At 34.9% G+C, this 20,624-nt stretch overlaps 3 protein-coding genes across 3 annotated transcripts; 2 read left to right on the forward strand and 1 right to left on the reverse strand.

Moving 5' to 3' along the window:
• The first annotated feature begins 2,150 nt into the window (after window positions 1-2,150).
• LOC142634090 (uncharacterized) lies at window positions 2,151-5,262 on the forward strand. Its single transcript, XM_075808370.1, has 5 exons — window positions 2,151-2,284; window positions 2,457-2,590; window positions 2,675-3,090; window positions 3,229-3,705; window positions 4,195-5,262. The coding sequence occupies exons 1-5, from the start codon at window positions 2,151-2,153 to the stop codon at window positions 5,260-5,262; spliced, it is 2,229 nt and encodes a 742-aa protein (XP_075664485.1).
• Window positions 5,263-11,801: 6,539 nt separating this feature from the next.
• LOC142622663 (uncharacterized) lies at window positions 11,802-16,372 on the forward strand. The gene is made up of 5 exons (XM_075796184.1): window positions 11,802-12,073; window positions 12,192-12,275; window positions 14,994-15,143; window positions 15,380-15,577; window positions 16,073-16,372. The coding sequence occupies exons 1-5, from the start codon at window positions 11,849-11,851 to the stop codon at window positions 16,172-16,174; spliced, it is 759 nt and encodes a 252-aa protein (XP_075652299.1). The 5' UTR covers window positions 11,802-11,848; the 3' UTR covers window positions 16,175-16,372.
• A 1,371-nt stretch (window positions 16,373-17,743) lies between these two features.
• On the reverse strand, window positions 17,744-20,088 carry LOC142605572 (pentatricopeptide repeat-containing protein At5g15340, mitochondrial-like). The gene has a single exon (XM_075776982.1). It carries the CDS (start codon window positions 19,760-19,762, stop codon window positions 17,873-17,875), a length of 1,890 nt encoding a protein of 629 aa, XP_075633097.1. The 5' UTR covers window positions 19,763-20,088; the 3' UTR covers window positions 17,744-17,872.
• Window positions 20,089-20,624: the final 536 nt, after the last annotated feature.

Below are 20,624 nucleotides of genomic sequence, written 5' to 3' on the forward strand. Positions count from 1 at the left end.
ATGGGCTACCCACTATGAGCCAAACCAAGGACGTGGGTGTACATATAGGGAGTATACTAGGTACAATGGAGAAGGTGGATGTGGATGAGCATGGTTTTAGCTTGGGAGGGTGTTTACACATCCAGGTGAAGATGGAAATAACTCAACCATTGTGTCAGGGTAGGATGGTTTGCATTGGCAGCGCTCCGTCGAGGTGGGTAGAATTTAAATACGAACGCCTACCTATTTTTTACTACTATTGTGGGAAGGTTGATCACGACGAGCGAGATTACGTCCAATGGATACAGAGCAAAGAAACTATCAAGGCGGAGGACAAGCAGTTCGATGCTTGGCTGCGGGCATCGTTGGATCGCCTTCAACGACCACAGCTGGTCATCGCAGTGAAGAAGGATGGTATGGGTCGTGCGGTTTCAAACGATGAAGACGAGCCCGGCGACAAGGAAGTACAGACCGGCCATGGGACAGTGATGACAGTGTCTGACTAGTGCCAGATGCACGTGGGGGCTGTCGTGGACCCCACTAGGCCTGAAACAATGGGTACAGCTATCCTACGCCCATTTGGGAAAGAGCAGATCCCAAGCAGTCCGGTGCGTACAAATTCTGAAGATCAGTTGCGAGAGATTGATGCCGCTATCCAAGATGCTGCTACAAATGAGGAATCTTTATCTTTTTCAGATCCATCACCGGTTTTTGAGGAGAACAATGAGAGATTTTCGGTGGTTTCAAAATTAAATAAAAAGGAGAGTGAGCTGGAGATGATAAGTGAGATACGGGCTGGGCCTAAGTGTACAGTGGAAAAAGTTAATATGGATGTGGACAAAGACTTATCCACTCCAACGAATATCTCTATAGGCCAAACTTTAAATCAAGCCCAAGCCTTATTCTCCATTGGACCCCATAATCCAAGTCCACTACGTGAGGCAAAAATGAGCAAATTAAAAAGCCCGGTTCAGAAAAAGAATAAAAAGAGGAGTAACGTGATAGGAAATGAGTCTGCATGGAAGGAGGATAGTGATATAAACAAAAGGAACGAGGAGACAGAAAAGGTGGTGAAACCCATAGATATCGAAATGGGGCTGAAGCGAAAAATACAACTTCCTCAAGAGGAAACACCGATGAAAAAGGAGATGGGGAAAAGACAGAAATTGGAGGGAGAGGTTATGACACTTAGTAAAATAATGGCTACACATCTTGGATCGGCAGCGACTACAAGACAGCCCCGCTGGGAGTAATGAAGACCGTTTGCTAGAACTATCGGGGGCTTGGGAACCCCTGCACAATTAAAGCTCTCCCGAAGGTGGTTTTGGAGGAAGATCCCATCTTGGTCTTCATCATTGAGACCAAGCTCGTAGTATCTGAAATGGACAGTGTAAAGCGAAAATTAGAACGGCAACAGGGTCTGGTAGTTCCCAGTATAAGGCGGGGTGGTGGTTTAGCGCTATTATGGAAGAGTTCTACGAAAGTGGACGTTCAAACGTTCTCTCCTTGTCATATTGATGCTATAGTTACTAAAGAGCATAGTAACAGGATGTGGAGATTCACAGGTTTCTACAGCCATCCAGAAACTAATAAAAGAGATGACTCATGGAGGCTATTGGAAGAGCTAGGTACGTGAAGTGATCTTCCATTGCTCTGTATAGGGGATTTTAATGAAATATTACACATAGGAGAGAAGGTGGGGGGTAACCTACGGCCTGAAAGGCAAATGAGGAGCTTTAGGGAGGCGGTAATCATTGCAACCTCAGAGACATGGGATATATGGGGGCAGATTTTACATGGAGTAGAAGGCTGGGTGAACGGGGCTGGGTTAGAGCACGTCTGGACAGGGCCTTAGTATCTTCATCCTGGGTGACAATGTTCCCGGGAGTGAGGCTACACCATGTGGTAGCGTCAACGTCAGATCATTGCATGTTGGTACTGAGGCGGAAAGAGCATAGAAAGTCTAAAATGTTCAGGTTTGAGTCAATGTGGCTTAAGGATGAACAATGTAAGGTAGTCGTGTCTGAAGCTTGGGAAAGGGGAATAACCATGGGTTCTCAAAATTTGATTACACAATGCATGGATGAATGCAGAAGGTCACTTTCCTCCTAGAATAAAAATATATTTGGACACGTAGGTTGGAAAATTTCAACACTCCAAAAAAGACTTCAATGGTTGGAAAGGAGCCGGGATGGTGGTGTGGATATGGAGGAGGTGGAAGAAACGAGGATGGAGCTGAACCGAATGATGGCGGTGGAAGAAGACATGTGGCATCAGCGATCAAGGAATTGCTAGTTGAAGTCGAGTGATCGTAATACCTCCTTTTTTCATGCCAAAGCCTCTAACAAACACCAGCGAAATACTATTTTCCAAATCAAAGACTCATTAGATAATTGGCAAGAGGATGAAGAGGAGATTGGCAGAATTTTTGTAGAATATTTCGAGAACTTGTTTACATCCTTTCAACCTGTGGTCAGTATAGAATTGCTTGAGGCCCTCCACACCAAAGTGATCGACAGAATGAATGCCAGATTATTACAAATGTTCCAAGCTTCAAAGGTGGAGAAAGCTCTAAAACAGATGCATCCCATGAAAGCATCTGGACCCGATGGTATGCCTCCCTTATTCTATCAGCACTTTTGGCCTACGGTTAAATCTATTGTTATATAGACTGTGTTGGATTTTCTTAACCAAGGTGCAGCTCCCCCTAAATTTCATGAAACACTTATTGTCCTTGTACCAAAAACCAAAAATCCTGAAAGAGTGACTAACTATAGACCAATCAAACTATGCAATGTGGCTTACAAGTTAGCTTCCAAAGTGGTGGCAAACAAACTGAAGTTAGTGTTGCAGGATATAATTTATGAAAACCAAAGTGCTTTTGTCTCCGAACGGCTCATCACGAATAATGTGCTGATGGCTCATGAGATAATGAATCACATTAGTAGGAAAAGGAAGGGCAAGTGCGGGGAGATGGCATTGAAGTTGGATATGAGCAAAGCTTACGACCGTGTAGAATGGAGCTGCCTACAACAAATTATGGCCAAACTGGGATTTCATAAGGACTGGATCCGTCTGGTCATGAGATGTGTCTCACCAGTCACTTATGCAGTATGTGTCAATGGGCATGCATATGGTCAAATTGTCCCTACGCGGGGCCTGCATCAAGGGGACCCTCTGTCGCCATAGTTATTCTTGATATGTGCTGAAAGCTTGTCAGCATTGCTACACAAGGCTGTATGAAACAAGGAGCTGAAGGGTATAGCAGCATCTGCAAGAGGGCCTAGAATCTCACATCTATTTTTTGCTGATGATAGTTTGATTTTTGAGAGGGCAACAGTGAAGGAATGCCTCGAAATCCAGCGGGTCCTACAAGTCTATGAAGAGTCATCAGGCCAGCAACTGAATAGGAACAAGACCTCACTATTTTTTAGCCATAACACAGCCAATGGTGTCAAGGAAACAATAAAAGCTATGTTTGGTGCACAGGTCATCAAGCAACATGAATCTTACCTGGGGCTGCCATCCTTAGTAGGTAGGTTGAAAAGAAACATTTTTGCTCAGCTGAAACTTCGGGTGTCAAACAAGCTAGCAGGTTGGAAGGAAAAATTGCTCTCAAATGCAGGGAAGGAAGTACTGATAAAGGCGGTTGCTCAAGCAGTCCCGTCTTATACGATGAGCTATTTCAAGCTTCCTAATTCTTTATGTGATGAGTTAACGAGGATGGTCAGGCAATTTTGGTGGGGGCAAGTAAAAGACGAGAAGAAACTAGCATGGATGAGCTGGAAGAAGATGTGTTTGCCGAAGGAAAAATGTGGTATGGGCTTTAGGGACTTGAAGCTGTTTAATCTAGCCCCCTTGGCGAAGTAGGGATGGAGATTACAAACAAACTCGTCCTCACTCTTCTACTGAGTCTATAAGGCCAAGTACTTCCCACAATGTGATTTTATTGAGGCTAGCTTGGGAAGTCAACCATCCTTTGCATGGAAAAGTATCTGGGCAGCCCAAGATGTGGTTAAAAGAGGTTTAAGATGGCAGGTGGGGGATGGACAAAAGATTCTGGTTTGGAGAGATAAATGGCTTCAAAAACCGAGCACCTATAGAGTGGTAACACCATAAAACACAAGTCAGCAAGTGGTAAGGGTTTGTGACCTGATTGATGGGAACAGAAAGGAATGGAAGAAAGATCTGATCAGTTAATGTTTTCTTCCCCAGGATGTGGAAGACATCCTAAGTATCCCTCTAAGTGCTCAAGGAGGGATAGATCGTATGATATGGTTGGAAACTAAAAATGGGAAATTCATAGTGAGGAGTGCGTACGAACTGGCCCAAATTATACAGTCTGATGATAATATAACTGAAAGCTCTGACCCTACAGCCTTAAAACAGACATGGAGATGCCTTTGGGACATGAACGTGCCAAACAAGATCAAACATTTTGCTTGGAAAGCATGTAAGAATATTCTAGCCACCAAAGAGAACTTGCAGAAGAGAAGTATCACCAAGGATAGCATCTGTGACTCTTGTGGAAAAGCATCTAAATCCACATGCCACCTCTTTTGGCTATGTGATAAAGCCAAAGAAACTTGGTCCTCGAGCAAGCTGGTCATTCCGTTTAAGGTCAGTCCACAATGGAAGTTTATGGATGTAATGTGGCATTTACAAAGATGGACGGAACTATACCCAGGGTTAGTGGAACGTGCCATTGCAATATGTTGGGGAATATGGAAGGATAGAAACACTGTCAGACACGGGGGAAAGCGCAAAAAAGGAAAAGCCATCGTTAGGAGCTCTTTGAAGGTATTGGAGGAGTTTCAGGCAGCAAATGTGCAACCAGTGACCCGTACAAGACAGCCTTCAAATGTGACAAAATGGAGACCCCCACAGCCGGGTCATTACAAAATAAATGTGGATGGAGCCATATTTTCCAACAAGAAGCAGGTGGGTATTGGAGTGATAATTCGTGACTTGGTAGGCCTGGTGATTGCCGCACTCAGCAGAAAGCTTGCTCTTCCTTTGAGAGTGTTGGAGACAAAAGCCAAGGCGATGGAGATTGGGGTACAATTCGCACTGGATGTTGGGGTGAGGGATGTCACGTTGAAGGGTGACTCACTATGCATCTGCAACGCGCTTCAAGGACTATGCAAGACGTCATCGTCAGTGCACAACATTATTGCTAGAAGCTCCACCTTGCAAAAAGCTTTAGGAATGTTGTTTTTTCACATACAAAAAGGCTGGCAAATGTGCCGGCCCATTTGCTGGCCCAACATGCAACTAATATAGAAAACTACGTTGCATGTCTTGAGGAGTGCCCCACTCACATGGAGATGGCATGTAATAATGATGTTTTCCTTTCTTTCAATGAATGAATAAAAGTCAAGTCTTTCCATCAAAAAAAATAAAAAATTATACTCTCTTTTTAGGTTGAACTTTGCTTTTATGTATACAATTCAATAATTACAATAAGTAGAAAACTAATTTGAACTTGTATATTCCAACACCAATCAGTGCCAGTTGAAAATAAGTTCATCCCAACAAAGTCGGAGAAAATGGGGATATATCCCTTTCGCCGAAAAGTTCCAACAAAATGCCCCCAATTTGAAACTATTTAGGAATATGCCCCTGTTTTGAAAGTCAATTTTTAAAAAATTCAGTTTCAATGAAACTATTCTTTACTTTAAATCAATATAGCCAAAGAAAAAAAAAACAATTAAATAAAATAAATCTTATATTTAATGCTCATATATATTTGTGAAAATTATTTATTCTTTACTTTGAATCAGTATAGCTAAAAACAGTTAAATAAAATGCATCATATATTCAGTAATCAGATATATTTGTTATAATTTTTTACTTGAAATCAGTAATACAATAGAAATAAAATTGTAACAACTGTAAACAATTTTCGTAGTTAAAATATACAAAATAAAACCAATTAAGATAAGGTTACTTACCTCAGCTAGCTCATTACAAGAACTTCTCCCTAACACTTTCTCTAAAATCCTTAGATCTCACCTAACAATTTACAAGCACCATTTACTCAATAATCATATAATTCAAGAAAGACTTATAACGGTATCTGACCAGAAGATAAACTATTGAAAAAATATCTCATAATTGTCTACTTATCTCATACCAAAATTCCACCTAATCATAACATCTTTTCTTTATATATAAATATCTGCCACCAGCTATGCCTTAAAAGGTAAGAGTAGTAGTACTATGTCACACTAGACAAGCACGTGTGCTACACTTTATAGCTTTCTTTTTCTTCATATTTTTTTATTTTTTATTTTTTATAACTTGTCAGACCTCAAAACCCATGCTTATTAGACTTCTTCTTTTTTTTCCCCCAATTCCATCATTTCGGGCACAGTTTCTTAAACAACCAAACTGTGCAAAAATTGACCTTTAGATCCATCACGCCTAAAATCTACAACTTTAACGCTTATAAGAATGAAGTGTATATATAAATATATAAAAAAAATTTAAAATGTTGAGCACTGAAAAATCTGTAGGTAGTAGCGTCCAATTCACCGAAATATAAATCTAAACTTTTCTTCGTTTGCATCATTAAAACTCTTGAATAATTAAATAGTTTCATTACTGGTCAAAATATCCACATAAAAAAAAATACTCTAATTCTAAGTAAAGCTTAAATTTGACAAGAAAGAGATTCTTATTAGATTTTCAATTAAACCAAACATATGAATAGTTACATTGCTAGGCATTTAGATTGCAACACATTACATTCCCAAGAATCTGGATGTCAAGAGTAATATGAATTCTCCCATACCAAACGCCACCTTAAATTATTCTAAAGTAGAATTTCTATCTTGTATCAAAAAAATTAGAATAGAAATCTTGATGTCAAATTTCATTATGTTTAAAACTACTCTTATTGTTTATTCAAAAATAATTTTCCCAAAAATAAAAATTAAGGACAAAAAAATAATTTGCAAATGATTAAAACTATCCCAATTTTTTCCACATATTTATATTTTGACTACTAAAGCTTTTAAAATTCTCTCACACCTAGAAAATTTCTCATCTAAACAACAAGACTATTATACAATGGACTTTTAATATATATATATATATATATATATATATATATATATATATATATATATATCTCTCTCTCTCTCTCTCTCTCTCTCTTTAAGCATGCGTATTGAGAGTGCAAGAGACTAGTATTAACTATTGAAAATTTACCTCCAAATAAGTTTTTATAAGTTTACCATTGTATAAGTTGCAACTTGCAACCTAGAATAATTGTGGTATGTTAAAGTATTCCAGATGAAAGGAAATTATTGATGGTTCATTTTACTATATTATCATATATAAATCTACCTCTCTGTCCCAAATTCTATATCTTGATTTGAAAATATATGTTTAGTAATGAAAAATTTTACAAATCTTCTCATATTAAAATGTCGTAATATCATTTAAGTTATATTAGCACGATTTTTAATAATTCTTTTAAGATAAGGATATTATGATAAGTTCAAGGAGTGAAAATTTCAATTTTTAGGAAGTAGATATGTATTTTGAGCCTAAAAAGGAAAACCTTATATAATGTTTAGAGATGAAAGACTCTTCATTCGAAAATTAGACATGAATGATATATTGTAGCTTTTTTTTACTCAAATTCTAATATTTATCTTTTTGGTTGTTTATAAAAGAGATTTTATTAAGGAGATTATGATATAAAAGTTCCTAAACATAAATATCACAATTTTATCATTTAATAATATGGGATATGTCCTAGTTTATCCATTCTTTCTAGTGAGTGTTTGTTTCTTAAAAAAAGAGAGGAATCTGGAATAATTGTCACATATTGCTTAAGAGTGTGTTGTGTATAATATACTTGTCTTATAGTCTCACCCTCCATTAAAAATTATAATGGTTTTTTTAATAGAGCTTCTAATGTGCTTTAGTATTAAAAACGTAATATGCATTATGTTATGCCATCAAGCATGTAACAACAACCACATGCTTGTAAACCTTTCTTTCACAAATATGCAAGGCTTCACTAAAACAAAATCACTTACTATTCTCCCAAAGGCAATTTCATAACAACTAAAATATTAATAATCGTTCTCCACACAATAATTTATTATAACCAACAGAAAATTTACAAATTATAAGAAAAAAGACACGAAAAAGATTAATGTCTTACGTTTAATTTTATAATAATGAAATTATTCCCACTTATCATTTCAACGAGAATTCGATATGGTTGTAATTCCTCATGATCTAGAATAAATATAGAAAAACAATGAGCTTGACCTTTTAGTCGCTTTGTTTATTTTCACTTTAATATTTTTTAGAAAATAACTCATCTTATAGAAAATATTTAAAAAAAAATATCGGGTAAATTACAAAATTGGTCATTATTTTTTATACTATATATCAATTTGATCATTAATCCTTTCAGTATCATGTCAATTTAGTTTCTACTATTATATTTTGGATAGAAAATACTAACATACCAAACAGAATTATAAAAAATTACTTCATATGCAACATCAACTGCCAACTGTATTGCCAAGTCAAAATAATAATAATAATAATAAAATATTTACGCATTTACTTTTGGGACGGCTACGCCTGGTTGTCGCTGTTGTTGGATTCTTTTACAATAATCATCATCATCGCCACCGTTATTCATTACTCACAAATTACAATCATACTTCACAATAATGCGTAGAGCCGATATGAGATACCACACACACACGCTCATAGATGCACCTCTGCCTTTTATTTTTTTCTCCTCACAAATTCAGAATTGAATTGAATAACTTTCTTTTTTCTTCTTTTTAATAATGGTCTATGCTACGGAGTTGCCTGTTGCCGGATGCAATACACGTACAGACAAAATGAAGTATTTCGCGATTTCTCTCTCTCTCTCTCTCTCTCGTCTCTCTCTCTTAGGCGGCGTGTTTTCTCTCTCTAGTGGGTTCCGGTTTGGGGGTCGTTGCTCTCGTTGAACGAGAACCAGAAGAGCTTGTTGGTGCTACTATGCCGCTTGATTTTTTTGAAGGCCACAGTCTTGAATATGTTGTGTTGTTTTTTGTTTGGTGCGAAGACAAATTGTACTGTTGAGACTTGAGAGAAAAGAAGGGAACTTCTGTTTGCATTGGCAAACGTCAATAGTACGACGAAATATTGTACGGAAAACCATTCCAATTTACGTTGTGAAAGAGACTTTCCACAGTCGACTGAGTACCAATAAGGCAACATGTGCGTCATGCATCAACATTTGCTGTCTGAATCTCAATCCCAAAAAGATGAAATCATGCAAGATGTGTCACTTATCAAAAAAAGAAGGAGAAGACGTATGTCGGTATGTGTCAATTTTTCAGTTGTCATAGATCAAAGAAAATTATTGCCGCCCATGGTATTTGAATGGTCAGAGAGGGGAGGGGGCCGGTGAAGTTATTTAATTAAAGTAATTATTAATTTCTAACTAATCTCAAAAAACTATAAACTAAATTCATCAAATTTTCGGCCATAATTAAGATAATCATATAATTCTAGATTAATCATGTCTAAAAAATTAAATGAAAAATTACAAAATAACATGGAATGAAGGAGGCTCTGGCACCACTTGTTGAAAATCTAAAACAGCAAAAAAAAAAAAAAAAAAAAAAACCGCCCCCTCCCCCCCATATTCAACCATAGCTGTTCAAGTAATTTAGGGTTTGTTTGTTAGTATTATTTAAATAACAGTTTTCGTTGTGTAAACAAAATAATATATATTTTTATAACATTTTTTTACCCACACATATTTCTACAACACTTAAATAGTGTTAGTAGAACAACATTACCAAATGTGCCCTTATTAAAAAAATCTCACTGTAAAAACAATGAATAATGAAGGAAACCTTTTGTTACATTGCCTACACCTTAGAAAACCTTTGATGGATCTAACACATGCTTTTTAAAGGTTAAACTAGGAACCCTTTAATTGAGAGTCACTTCAAAATGTAATAATTAGTTAATGTAGGCTTCATTTAGTCTCTTAATGAAGATAATCTTACACACTTTTCTCTTGAATTGTTTTTACTTCGTTCCTATTAATTGTTTGTGAGATTTTTCAAAAGCCTATAATATTTTCACATTAATCATGTCTTTTGTGAAAATACTTCTTTTTCTCGCAACAAACTAGTATCATAGTTTCCACTATCACAATAATTGTGAAGATATTAGACTAATCAAAGAACAATATCAACTATAATTTTAACTTAGCTAACTCATACAATAATAATAATAATAATAATAATAATAATAATAATAATAATAATAATGAAGAAGTTGCTTTCCTTCCAAAAGTTTGGTGACAATTCATTTCAAGAAGTTGCTTTCCTTCCAAAAGTTTGGTGACAATTCATTTCAATCATTTAGTTTTTTTCTATCTTCGGTCTCAAAAAAAAAAAAATAATAATAATCATTTAGTTTTTGGTACAGGCCAATCAGGAGTCTTTTGGCTAAATATTGCAAAAAAAATGAAGTTTTTTGTTATTATAGGCACTGTTCCAAGTTATTTAAGGAATTGAGTGAATTTCGGCAACACTGTTGCCGAAATTCTAACAAAAGTATGAGAGAGAAATTTTTGAATTTCAGTAATGACATTACCAAAATTCCTTCTGCCCCAGTCGCTGCTCGAGTGAGTGCCCAAAGTGCACAAGTGCCCAAAGCAACAAAAAAAAAAGTTTTGTGGCAATCCCATTGCCAAAAATGGAGGGAAAAAGTAAATAAAAAAAAATGGTGGCAATGATATTGCCGAAATAGGGGGAAAAAGAAAAAAAAAATTGTGGCAATAGTATTGCCGAAACAGGGGGAAAAAAGAAAAAAAAAATCTATGTACTTTAAACTGTACTAATAAAAATTTATCAAATACAACACAGTCTGCAAAAAGACAAAAAGCCAAAAAGAGCAACTTTTTGGCTTTTTTACTTTTTGCTTGTTGTATTTGAAAATTTTTTATTAGAATCGTTTAAAGTACATAGATATTCTTTTTTTTCTTTTTCTCCCTTGTTTCGGCAATACCATTGCCATAATTCTTTTTTTTTTTTTTTCTTTTTCCCCCCTATTTTGGCAATACCATTGCCACAATTTCTTTTTTTCTTCTTTTTTCCCTATATTTCGACAATACCATTGCCACAATTTCTTTTTTTTTTTTTTTCTTTTTCTCCCATATTTCGACAATACCATTGCCACAATCCTTTTTTTTTTTTTTTTAACTTTTTCCCTCCATTTTCGGCAATGGGATTGCCACAAAACAATTTTTTTTTTTTTTTTTTTTTTTGCTTCAGGCACTCGAACACTTTGAGCACTCACTCACTCACTCGGGCAGTGGCTGGGGCAGAAGGAATTTCGGTAATGCCATTACCAAAATTCAAAAATTTCTCTCTCATACTTTTTCTTTTTCTCTCTCATACTTTTGTTAGAATTTCGACAACAATGTTGCCGAAATTCACTCTCTTTCCTCAGTTCCTTAAATAACTTGGAACAGTACCTATAACAACAAAAAAACTCCATTTTTTGCAATATTTAGCCAAAAGACTCAGCCAATCAGACTTGTTGCCAAATGTACATACACACATATAATTATTGTACTCCATTTATGAATGTTTCTATAAATGTGCAATAGTTTGCAAAATTTCATACTCGACATTTTAGGGAAACAAACCATCCCCGTCATGTATATATGTCCTTCACTTCCTAACCAGATAGATATATAGTGCAGTAGAGTACTATATATATCACTAATTTGTAGTAGGTAGTTTTTCATTATTATTTTTTTGTTGCTTGCTAGTATTAATTAACATCTTTGTAAAGGTGAACAAATTCTCTGCAACTGATGATGATGGGTAAGGTTGCCCTTGCAAGTCTTTCTTGTACATCCAAGTCTCCATTATTTCTCCATAGATCAAGAACCCGATGTGCTCTTGGCAAAGAAGAGAGGAAGGGTAAGCAGAAGAGCCGTAGCTACCATGAAATGGCATCATGGAAGCCAATCAATCAAAAGCCTATAAAATTCTCTTCTAGATTCACTTCAGCTCTTCCTCTCTCTGAGTCACCTTGGGTACCTATTTCTTTTTTGTGATAGAATAATAATTAAATAATTAAAATTCATCGTTTTCTATCGACTTAAAATTTTGAGGTATAAGATACTTTGTTATACTAGTTTTTGGTTTTAGCAGGCTTCATTTGATCAGTATTTGGAGGATGGGTCCAGACTTTTAAAAGCAACCTTTACAGATGGAGAAAAACTGCAAATTAGTGAGGTGTTTGACTGCCCTACTTCCACTTTCTTTGATTTATTTATTTATTATTTATATACCATAAAAATATTGTTCAAACTGAGATTTTCTTGGCAGAATTTGTTATGTTCGAATTATGTGGGCCATGTATATCTTATGATGCATCTATTATAAAAAATAATTGTTCAAATTTTTTTTGTGAAATTATAAACAATATTTTTATGCTGAAAAAATATCAGTTTATCTACTTTGATTCAGTTGACTAAGCTTATGAATAAAATCATCACTGTAATCCTTAACTTCACCATATCCATCAATGATATAGTCTATTATAATGGGTGAATTAAGGGATAGAGTCACGTTATCAAAATAAAAGATATTCTTGGTCCCCCCAAAAAAGTGTCAAATGTTTTTATTCTAATTTCTAACATTCAATTTTCAGCCAAAAAAAAAAAAACATTCAAAAGATTTCAACGTTTAAGAAATCAAAAGTAATATTTCATAAATGAGAAAAAAAACTATAAGTATGTCATATTAGAGACAATATAAATCTATCAATTTTATTTAGTAAAAAAAGTGAAAATTTTTTAAAATTCTCAAATTTTTCTTTTTAGAAGATTAAAATTTTCAACTTTGTATGGTAATTATGTATTGAATTTTATATATATGATTTTTTTTTTATAGAAGAATGATATTTAGTTAAAACTAAAAATTCTAGAAACTTTTTTTTAAATTAATAAGTTAAAAGAGATATTTAATCAATAATCTTCATATGATATCAGTTTATTATTTTCCCAAAAAAAAGATATTTTTCCCTAACATTCAAGCAAACATGTACAGATGTATACATTTGTGCATATATGTGTTTGAAAAAGGTTTCTCTCTCCAAATTAGTTTGGAGAAAAATCATTCAAACTTCCATTATATCTTTTTATTGGATATGTATTTTGAAGATTTAACTGTTAGATTGCATGTTCTTCTTACATTCTTCATGTTTGTAAAATTTTAGAAAGATTAAAGATCAATAGTTATATCATTAATGACATGTTTAAATTTCAAGTTTTTGGTGGTAAAATATTTTGCACAAAAAATAAGTTTATTGATCGAATAACAAATAAAATATAATTTAAACAAAATTTGACACTCATGTTAAAAACATAAAGAATATGTAATCCAACAGTAATATTTTCAAAATTCACATTCAATAAAAAAATATAACAAGTTTAGAGAGTTTCTCTTCAAATTAGTTTAGAGAGAAACTTTGTCATGTGTGTGTGTGTGTCTCTCTCTCTCTCAAACAACAAATCTAAGTATTGTTGGACCATGATAGAAAGGAAGTGTAAGTCAAAAATGGCTCAAATTATGAAAGATAATATAAGGGTTTGTACTATGTTGGCTAGTTTGTAACAATCTTAACAGTTCTTTCATAATGAGAGACATGCACATTGAGTGCGGCATCATTTACCTTACTACGTCTTACGAATTACTTAATAATAATAAGAAAAGTGTAATGCATGATTACAATCTATCATTTTTAATAACATTTTTCATTCTTGTTATCTTTTTTGAAATATAAAATGTAAAAGGAATTGTAAACTTTGACATCTTTGAGGTATTGTCAAGGTTAAATCATTTTTGGGTATAATTGTTCTAGAAAATTATGCAATATTCCAATAGTACAATAATGTTGTACTTCCTCCCTTTAACATGAACAATGGGTCTCATGTGAATTTAATTAATAGATCCTTTACTATGTGAGAAGGGAGAAAATGAAAGTATTTTACCATTAGAATATGATTTAATTTTCCCTTAGAAAATATGATTTAATTACCTGAACTTTATAGAACAACTAAGTATTGGTAAGAAAACCACCGTACACCCTTAGTGTGATAGTCACTCCATAAGTATAAGTGCTTGTGAGGTGTGAGGAGTAAGGCCCGAAATTCAAGTTTTCAGGAGGGTACTTGTAGAAGGGAAATGACTTCTTAATTATAATTAGCTTGGGAGAGCTTCCTAATTACTTGTAAGATTCTTGAATAGCATAAAATTGTAAGAAACTTCCGCACATTTTGAAGTTGATTTTTGTTATATTTATTCCTGATATAATTGTTTATTCATAAATGTTTTATATTTGTTTCTCTTGAGCTAACTTCTAAGTAAAATTCCATTGTATTAATGTTAACTATCAATGATCTATGAATCTAATTGTTTTATTGATTAAAGAGTGATGCTAAAAACATTACAAGACTATAAATTTATATGTTACCAAAAGCCATCCATTTAAAAAAAATAAATAAATAAGTGTTACATTTCGTAACATTGTTACAACAAACCTTAGGTGATAAGTTATTATTGATTCTAATTTGAACTTATCACTGAAATTATTATTTTTTTGCCATTTAAGATTTGTTGTGAAATTGTATATTAAAAAAAAAAAAGATTTGTTGTGAATATGTTGTGAATATAACATTTCTCTTCAAAAAAAAAATACAGAAAACTATTCAAATATTTATTTATTATGTTTTTAAAGTGGCTTCAATCATATTTATTGTCAAATCAATTTGTAAACTTTTTGAAATAAAATTGATAATAACTTTAGCATTTTACTTGTAGTATGCTTTAATGCTATAATCGACCTCTTTAGTTGCTCTAAAAAAAATGCTATTTTTCTTATTAGGAACATATGAGTATATGACTCTAACCTCTTTCTCATGCATATGTTTTTATGCTTAATTTTTGTAGGACGAATGGAGAATTCAGCTGCCACCCTTACAAGTCTTGTTCCTAAAAGTGCAGCCAATAATTGACATGCGGTTGACATGCAAATCAAAAGGGAAGGATTACCCTTCAGCAGTTCCTTGTGAGATCACGAAGGTTCTTGAGCTTGAAATGGTAAGCTACAATAAAAACAAACTAAGAGCGCATATATACAAAAATAAACGTGACCGGCCCTAATTAGTTTATTGAGTATCCATGATTGGTCCTAAAATTTTAGGACAAAGACTTGATTGTTGCTATTATTATTGTTGTTTTTCTTTGGATAAATCATAAATAGCATACTAGAAAAGTTGATATATTATGTGCTGCTTCACCTTCCAACATAAATATGAAAAGCTAATCTTTTACAGACAAAATGGGAGCTCCTAGGGGTTGATGATGTTCGGGAGTCATTTGGCTTCAGTGCCAATGCTAAAGGAGCCATATACCCTGATAGACGGGGAACACAAAGCTGGATTAAAAATCAATTCGAGCTGAACATAAGCTTTGTTCTTCCACCTGCACTTGCTTTGGTTCCTAAAGATGTTATTCAAGACATTGGAGTGTCAGTAAGTCCTTCAAATCTACTTGCTATTTAAATCTCTCTTTATTTTCACTATTCAAATTCTTGAAGTATATCATATATACTATTTGTAAGTAACAACACACAATTTGATAAACTACTTCAGATATACGTGAGGACTGAGTAATGCTTTGAATCACAAAATTTTCACAATTTTTTTTCACAACTATTGATATGCATGGTAAGTTGTGATTAAACCAACATCACTTTCACATGGTCCCATCACTAATAGTCTAACTCCAATTTTATTAAAACATTAATCACATGTCAACTCATCAATTATGAAAAATTTTGTTAAAATTTTTTTTTTTGTTTTATTGAACTTGACTATAGTTCACCAGGCCTTATGAGGCTGCAAGTCTGCAACAACTACTACCACATCATTATCAGTTCAAGTTCCTTATTAGTTTGTCCTGAAAATTACTATTAATTTCCATTGTTTTTAGCCATAAATTTACTAGGAGATTGTATCCAACAACAGGTGATCCAAAGATTGGTGGATGACAAGAAGCAAAAAGCTAATGATGGAGTGCTTGTAGATTATGATAAATTCAAAAGGGAGAAACTCAAGAGTCTGGTTTAAGCCTAGTGATTACTTGAATATGAGGTCAGAAGGCCAAAAGAAGTTAATTCACAGTAGCTTGCATTATTCAGCAAAGGAAAGCTTTGGTGACTGAAAGTTGATGTTAAATTTAATAAGATAGAAGTGGATTTGCATCATTCTTTCAGACATTTGGGGTTGAAGTGTAATGAAAATTTCAGTTTAGTTTCATCTTCTTGCAAATATTGAACAAATAAGTCATTAGTGAAGCTAAAAGATGGAAATGCAGGGGATCTAACCATAAATAATCCGAATACAAAACTACCAGAATTTTTTTGTTGTTGTGGTTCCTCATTGATGTGCTTGTTCTTTATAAAAATTGTGATCAACTAGGAACCACAACTAAGATTGTAAAATGTTAAAACTGAATCTAAGTGAAGCAATAAAATTTTTGAAGTACAAGATCAAGACAATAGCAATGGCAACAACTGCAATTATGGGGCCAATAATCCACTTGTTCATGCTCATTCTTTTTGACATGTTAGTCATAATTCTCTTGCACTATCCTGTGTTATCATCCACTCCATGCAGCAGAAATACAGGGAAAACCATCAGGTAAATACAGTGGCATGTAATTTCAAAACTACTACTACAGTGTGAAAATCATATAATTTTGGTAGACAGCACAATAGTCATACCTATTACAGCTTAAAATATGAAGATAATATAATGGACAAAGATCATAACAGTTCAATACTAAGCACTAATGCTGAGACTGAAAATAAAAACAAACAAAAAGGGAAAACACACACACACGCACATACCCTCCCCAAAAAAAAGTAAATGATATTCAAGAATGGCATGTAAATGTTTCAAAGTGAAGAACATCAGAGCAGAATCAAATTACAATTTCATATATTACTCAAACGAAAAGTAATAGAAGGACTTTCCTTAATTCTGTCACCAGATTTGCCCAGTCTCTCTGTTGTCATCACTAGTCTTGCTCTCTGATCAGCCGATGCCTATTGCATATGCATCAATTATTTGTGCCAAATGATGATTCACGAACTCAAGGAAAAAAGGAATGTTGTCAATATTCACCAGTTATCAGTCCTCCAAATAAGAGACTAAAAGTTCACCACAATTGGGAAGCAGAACAGAGTACGAATTTAAATAATAATAATAATAATAATAATAATAATATATATATATATATAAATAAAGAATTAGACAGCGTATATCCCTGGACCCAATAACTTAGACTGTCATCATTCAAATGACAAAGTGAACTCCAATAGTAAATACAATGGCAATGCAAGAAAATAGAAAATGGTGAGACAACCATTAGTTGCAGGACTGAGTACTGCTATACATCATTTTAGACCATAAGGGAGCATAAATCATACACTAAAGAAGGGATGAGATTGAGAAGCTCCCATGGGAGAACGGGAATGAATGTCAAACTAAATGAAATGGGATGGCTTGAACTGAAACAACAAGAGTCTTTGCCCCAAAACTATTGGGGTTGGCAAAACTTTAAGATGACTTGAAATGGAAGGACCAGGAAATCTGTCACAATAAAGTTTGATTCCAACAGGACATAAGCTTATACACATAACTCTACAAGACAAGCTTTATTGTTTTATGATCAACTGACAATCAGAAGATACAAACAGATACACAGTTAATGGATCAACACCTATACTGTTTCTTTACAATTATCAGCATATTGTGTTATCGTCACCAATAATCAAAGCAAGAACAAGAACCATGCTTGAAACAATGAAAACGATTGCGGTCTCTGACAACAATTTCTCTATTGTATATATCAGAAACCATCTTAATAACAGAATGACAGTCTTGGCATATACGCAGATTCTTGAAAATATAAAGAGGTGAACCAGCTCTTGTGCTAATAAGTCCAAAACAGACTGCCAGCTTCTCACTATGTGAGAACAATGCCTGTTCTATCTCCTCCAATTCATCCACATTACCCACCTGACTGTCACAACCGGAGAAAACTTGGGAAGCGGCATTTGGGACATAACCAGCCACTCTCAATCTTCGAATCATCTCATCCAACATGATGTAAATATCCGTGATTTGCGGATGTGACTTATCCCCTGCACAGAACTGGTGCACTTGGCCATGAACATGAATTGAACTCATTCCAGGCATCTTTCCAATACCCCTTTTCTTAAGAATCTGCCTAAGGGAATCAGCCTTGTCTCTCTTTCCCACCAAGGCATACATGTTTGAAAGCAGGATATGATATTCCGTGTTCTGGGGATCCATCTGAACCAGTTCTTGCAGAACTCGCTCACCCAGCTCTAGCTTTCCATGGACACTACATGAACCCAAAAGGGATCCAAGAACCACCTCATTCGGAGGCATTGGCATCTTTTTTATTAAGATTTCAGCTTCTTCTAAATGACCAGCCCGACCAAGAAGATCGACCACACAAGCATAATGTTCTATTGTAGGTGTTATGCCATGCACCGCTTCAAGTTCATGGAAGTATTGGCAACCCTCATCAACTAGACCTGAGTGGCTGCAGGAACTTAACACAGCCATAAAAGTTAATTCGTCTGGCTTGGCATCTTCCACCATACGAGGAAATATATCCAAAACAACTTTACCCCGTCCGTGCATTGCTAACCCACTAAGCATAGCATTCCATGCCACCACATTCCTTCGTGGCATGTGCTCAAAAACCCTATATGCAGCATTAACCCTACCACATTTCGCATACATATCCACCAAAGCCGTGCCCACCATGATCTCCATCTCATTTTCCATTGTCTTCAAAGCATACACATGAACCCACCTACCCATCACCACATCTCCTGACTGTGCACATGCCGATAAAAATGAACAAAGTGTAACATAATTCAACCCAAAGCCACAACCAAAAATCATCTCACCAAGAAGTTTAAACCCTTCCCTGATAAACCCCCTCTCCACATAACCCACGATCATTATTGTCCACGCAACCTCATTCCTCTCCGGCATCATATCAAACACCAACCTTCCACTCCCCACACCTTCACATCTAACCACTCCATCCAGAATCACTGTCCACGACACAACACTCCGTTCCTCCATCTCTTCAAACACCTGCCTCGCCTCACCCAACATCCCACACTTCACATACATATCCATAACCGCATTGCAGGCCTTCACACTAGCACTCAATCCCATCTTCACCAAACACCCATGTCCTTGCACCCCAAACTCAACATCCCCCAACCGCGCACACACCTTGAACATGCAAACCATGGCCACATCATCAACTCCAACACCCTCTCTCCCCATTTCAACAAACAAAAACAGTGCATCTCTAGGTACCCAATGGCGGGCATAGCAGCCCATTAAAGCGGTCCAGTCTATGGTGTCTTTGTGTGAGTGGGGAATTTTATCGAACAGTTTGCGTGCATAAGTTGGGTTGCCACAGACAGAATAGAGGTGAAGTAAGGCATTGTGGAGGAAGGAGTTTGGGGAGCTGGCGAGGCCAGTGATGATGATAGTGGCGTGGAGTTTTTTGCCTGTGTTGGGAGAGGAGTGTCGAGCACAGGCTCGAAGAAGGGAACGGAAGTGTTGAGTGAGGGTAGAGTGGGTTGGGCATATCATATGAAAGAAAGTTGAAACTTTAAAAGAGAATGATTTTTATTTTATGAGGTATCAATCAATGACTCTATATGAGTGAGAAGAAAGAGAGAGAGCATTGCAGAGGCAAGGAGTCCAAAAGCTTCGTATAGAGCTCTTCGTCACTATTTCAAAGGGAGCAACCCCAAGTTTTGGAACACCATTTCTCATTGTCTTCACAACATGTTCCATAGCCGTTGAAAAGACAAGTTTTTACATTACAACTTATATGTGTGTGTATTTAGCTAAAAGCTTTTTGTTTTTTTAAAAGTTTTTTATCTTCATTTTATTTCAAATAATTTTATTTTTAGTTTTGGAAATATGTTAGCTTTTAGGACCAGCTTCATAAAAAGAAAAAAATATATATTAAAATAAACTATAGGACCAGTTTTGTGTTTTCTTTTATTTATCTAATTTTTTTATTAAGTGGAACCTACGTTAATCCAACTTTACTATGCAGAGCACTATGCTTGTTAACATTACCTCTTTTTATTATTATTTTTTTTTTTTTTTTGGTTATGCATGTTATATCTTTTAAAAAGAAATGGCATTTTTCACTAATATATGATGTTTTAAAAAATTACACTCTTTTTAGGTTGAACTTTTTTTTTATGTATACAATTCAATAATTACAATAAGTAGGAAACTAATTTGAACTTGTATATTCCAACACCAATCAGTGCCAGTTGAAAATAAGTTCATCCCAACAAAGTCATATTACTGCCATTTTGAGGCAAAAACCCAAGAACAAGAAGAGAAAACACCATTTTTTTCAACCGTTCGGTGGTCAGTTTCCAGTTTATCTACTTTGCATGGTTATTCTCACTTTTGCCGTTCTTCACATTTT

Source organism: Castanea sativa, chromosome 1 (assembly GCF_040712315.1).
Source record: "Castanea sativa cultivar Marrone di Chiusa Pesio chromosome 1, ASM4071231v1".
In the NCBI taxonomy this organism is placed as follows: domain Eukaryota; kingdom Viridiplantae; phylum Streptophyta; class Magnoliopsida; order Fagales; family Fagaceae; genus Castanea; species Castanea sativa.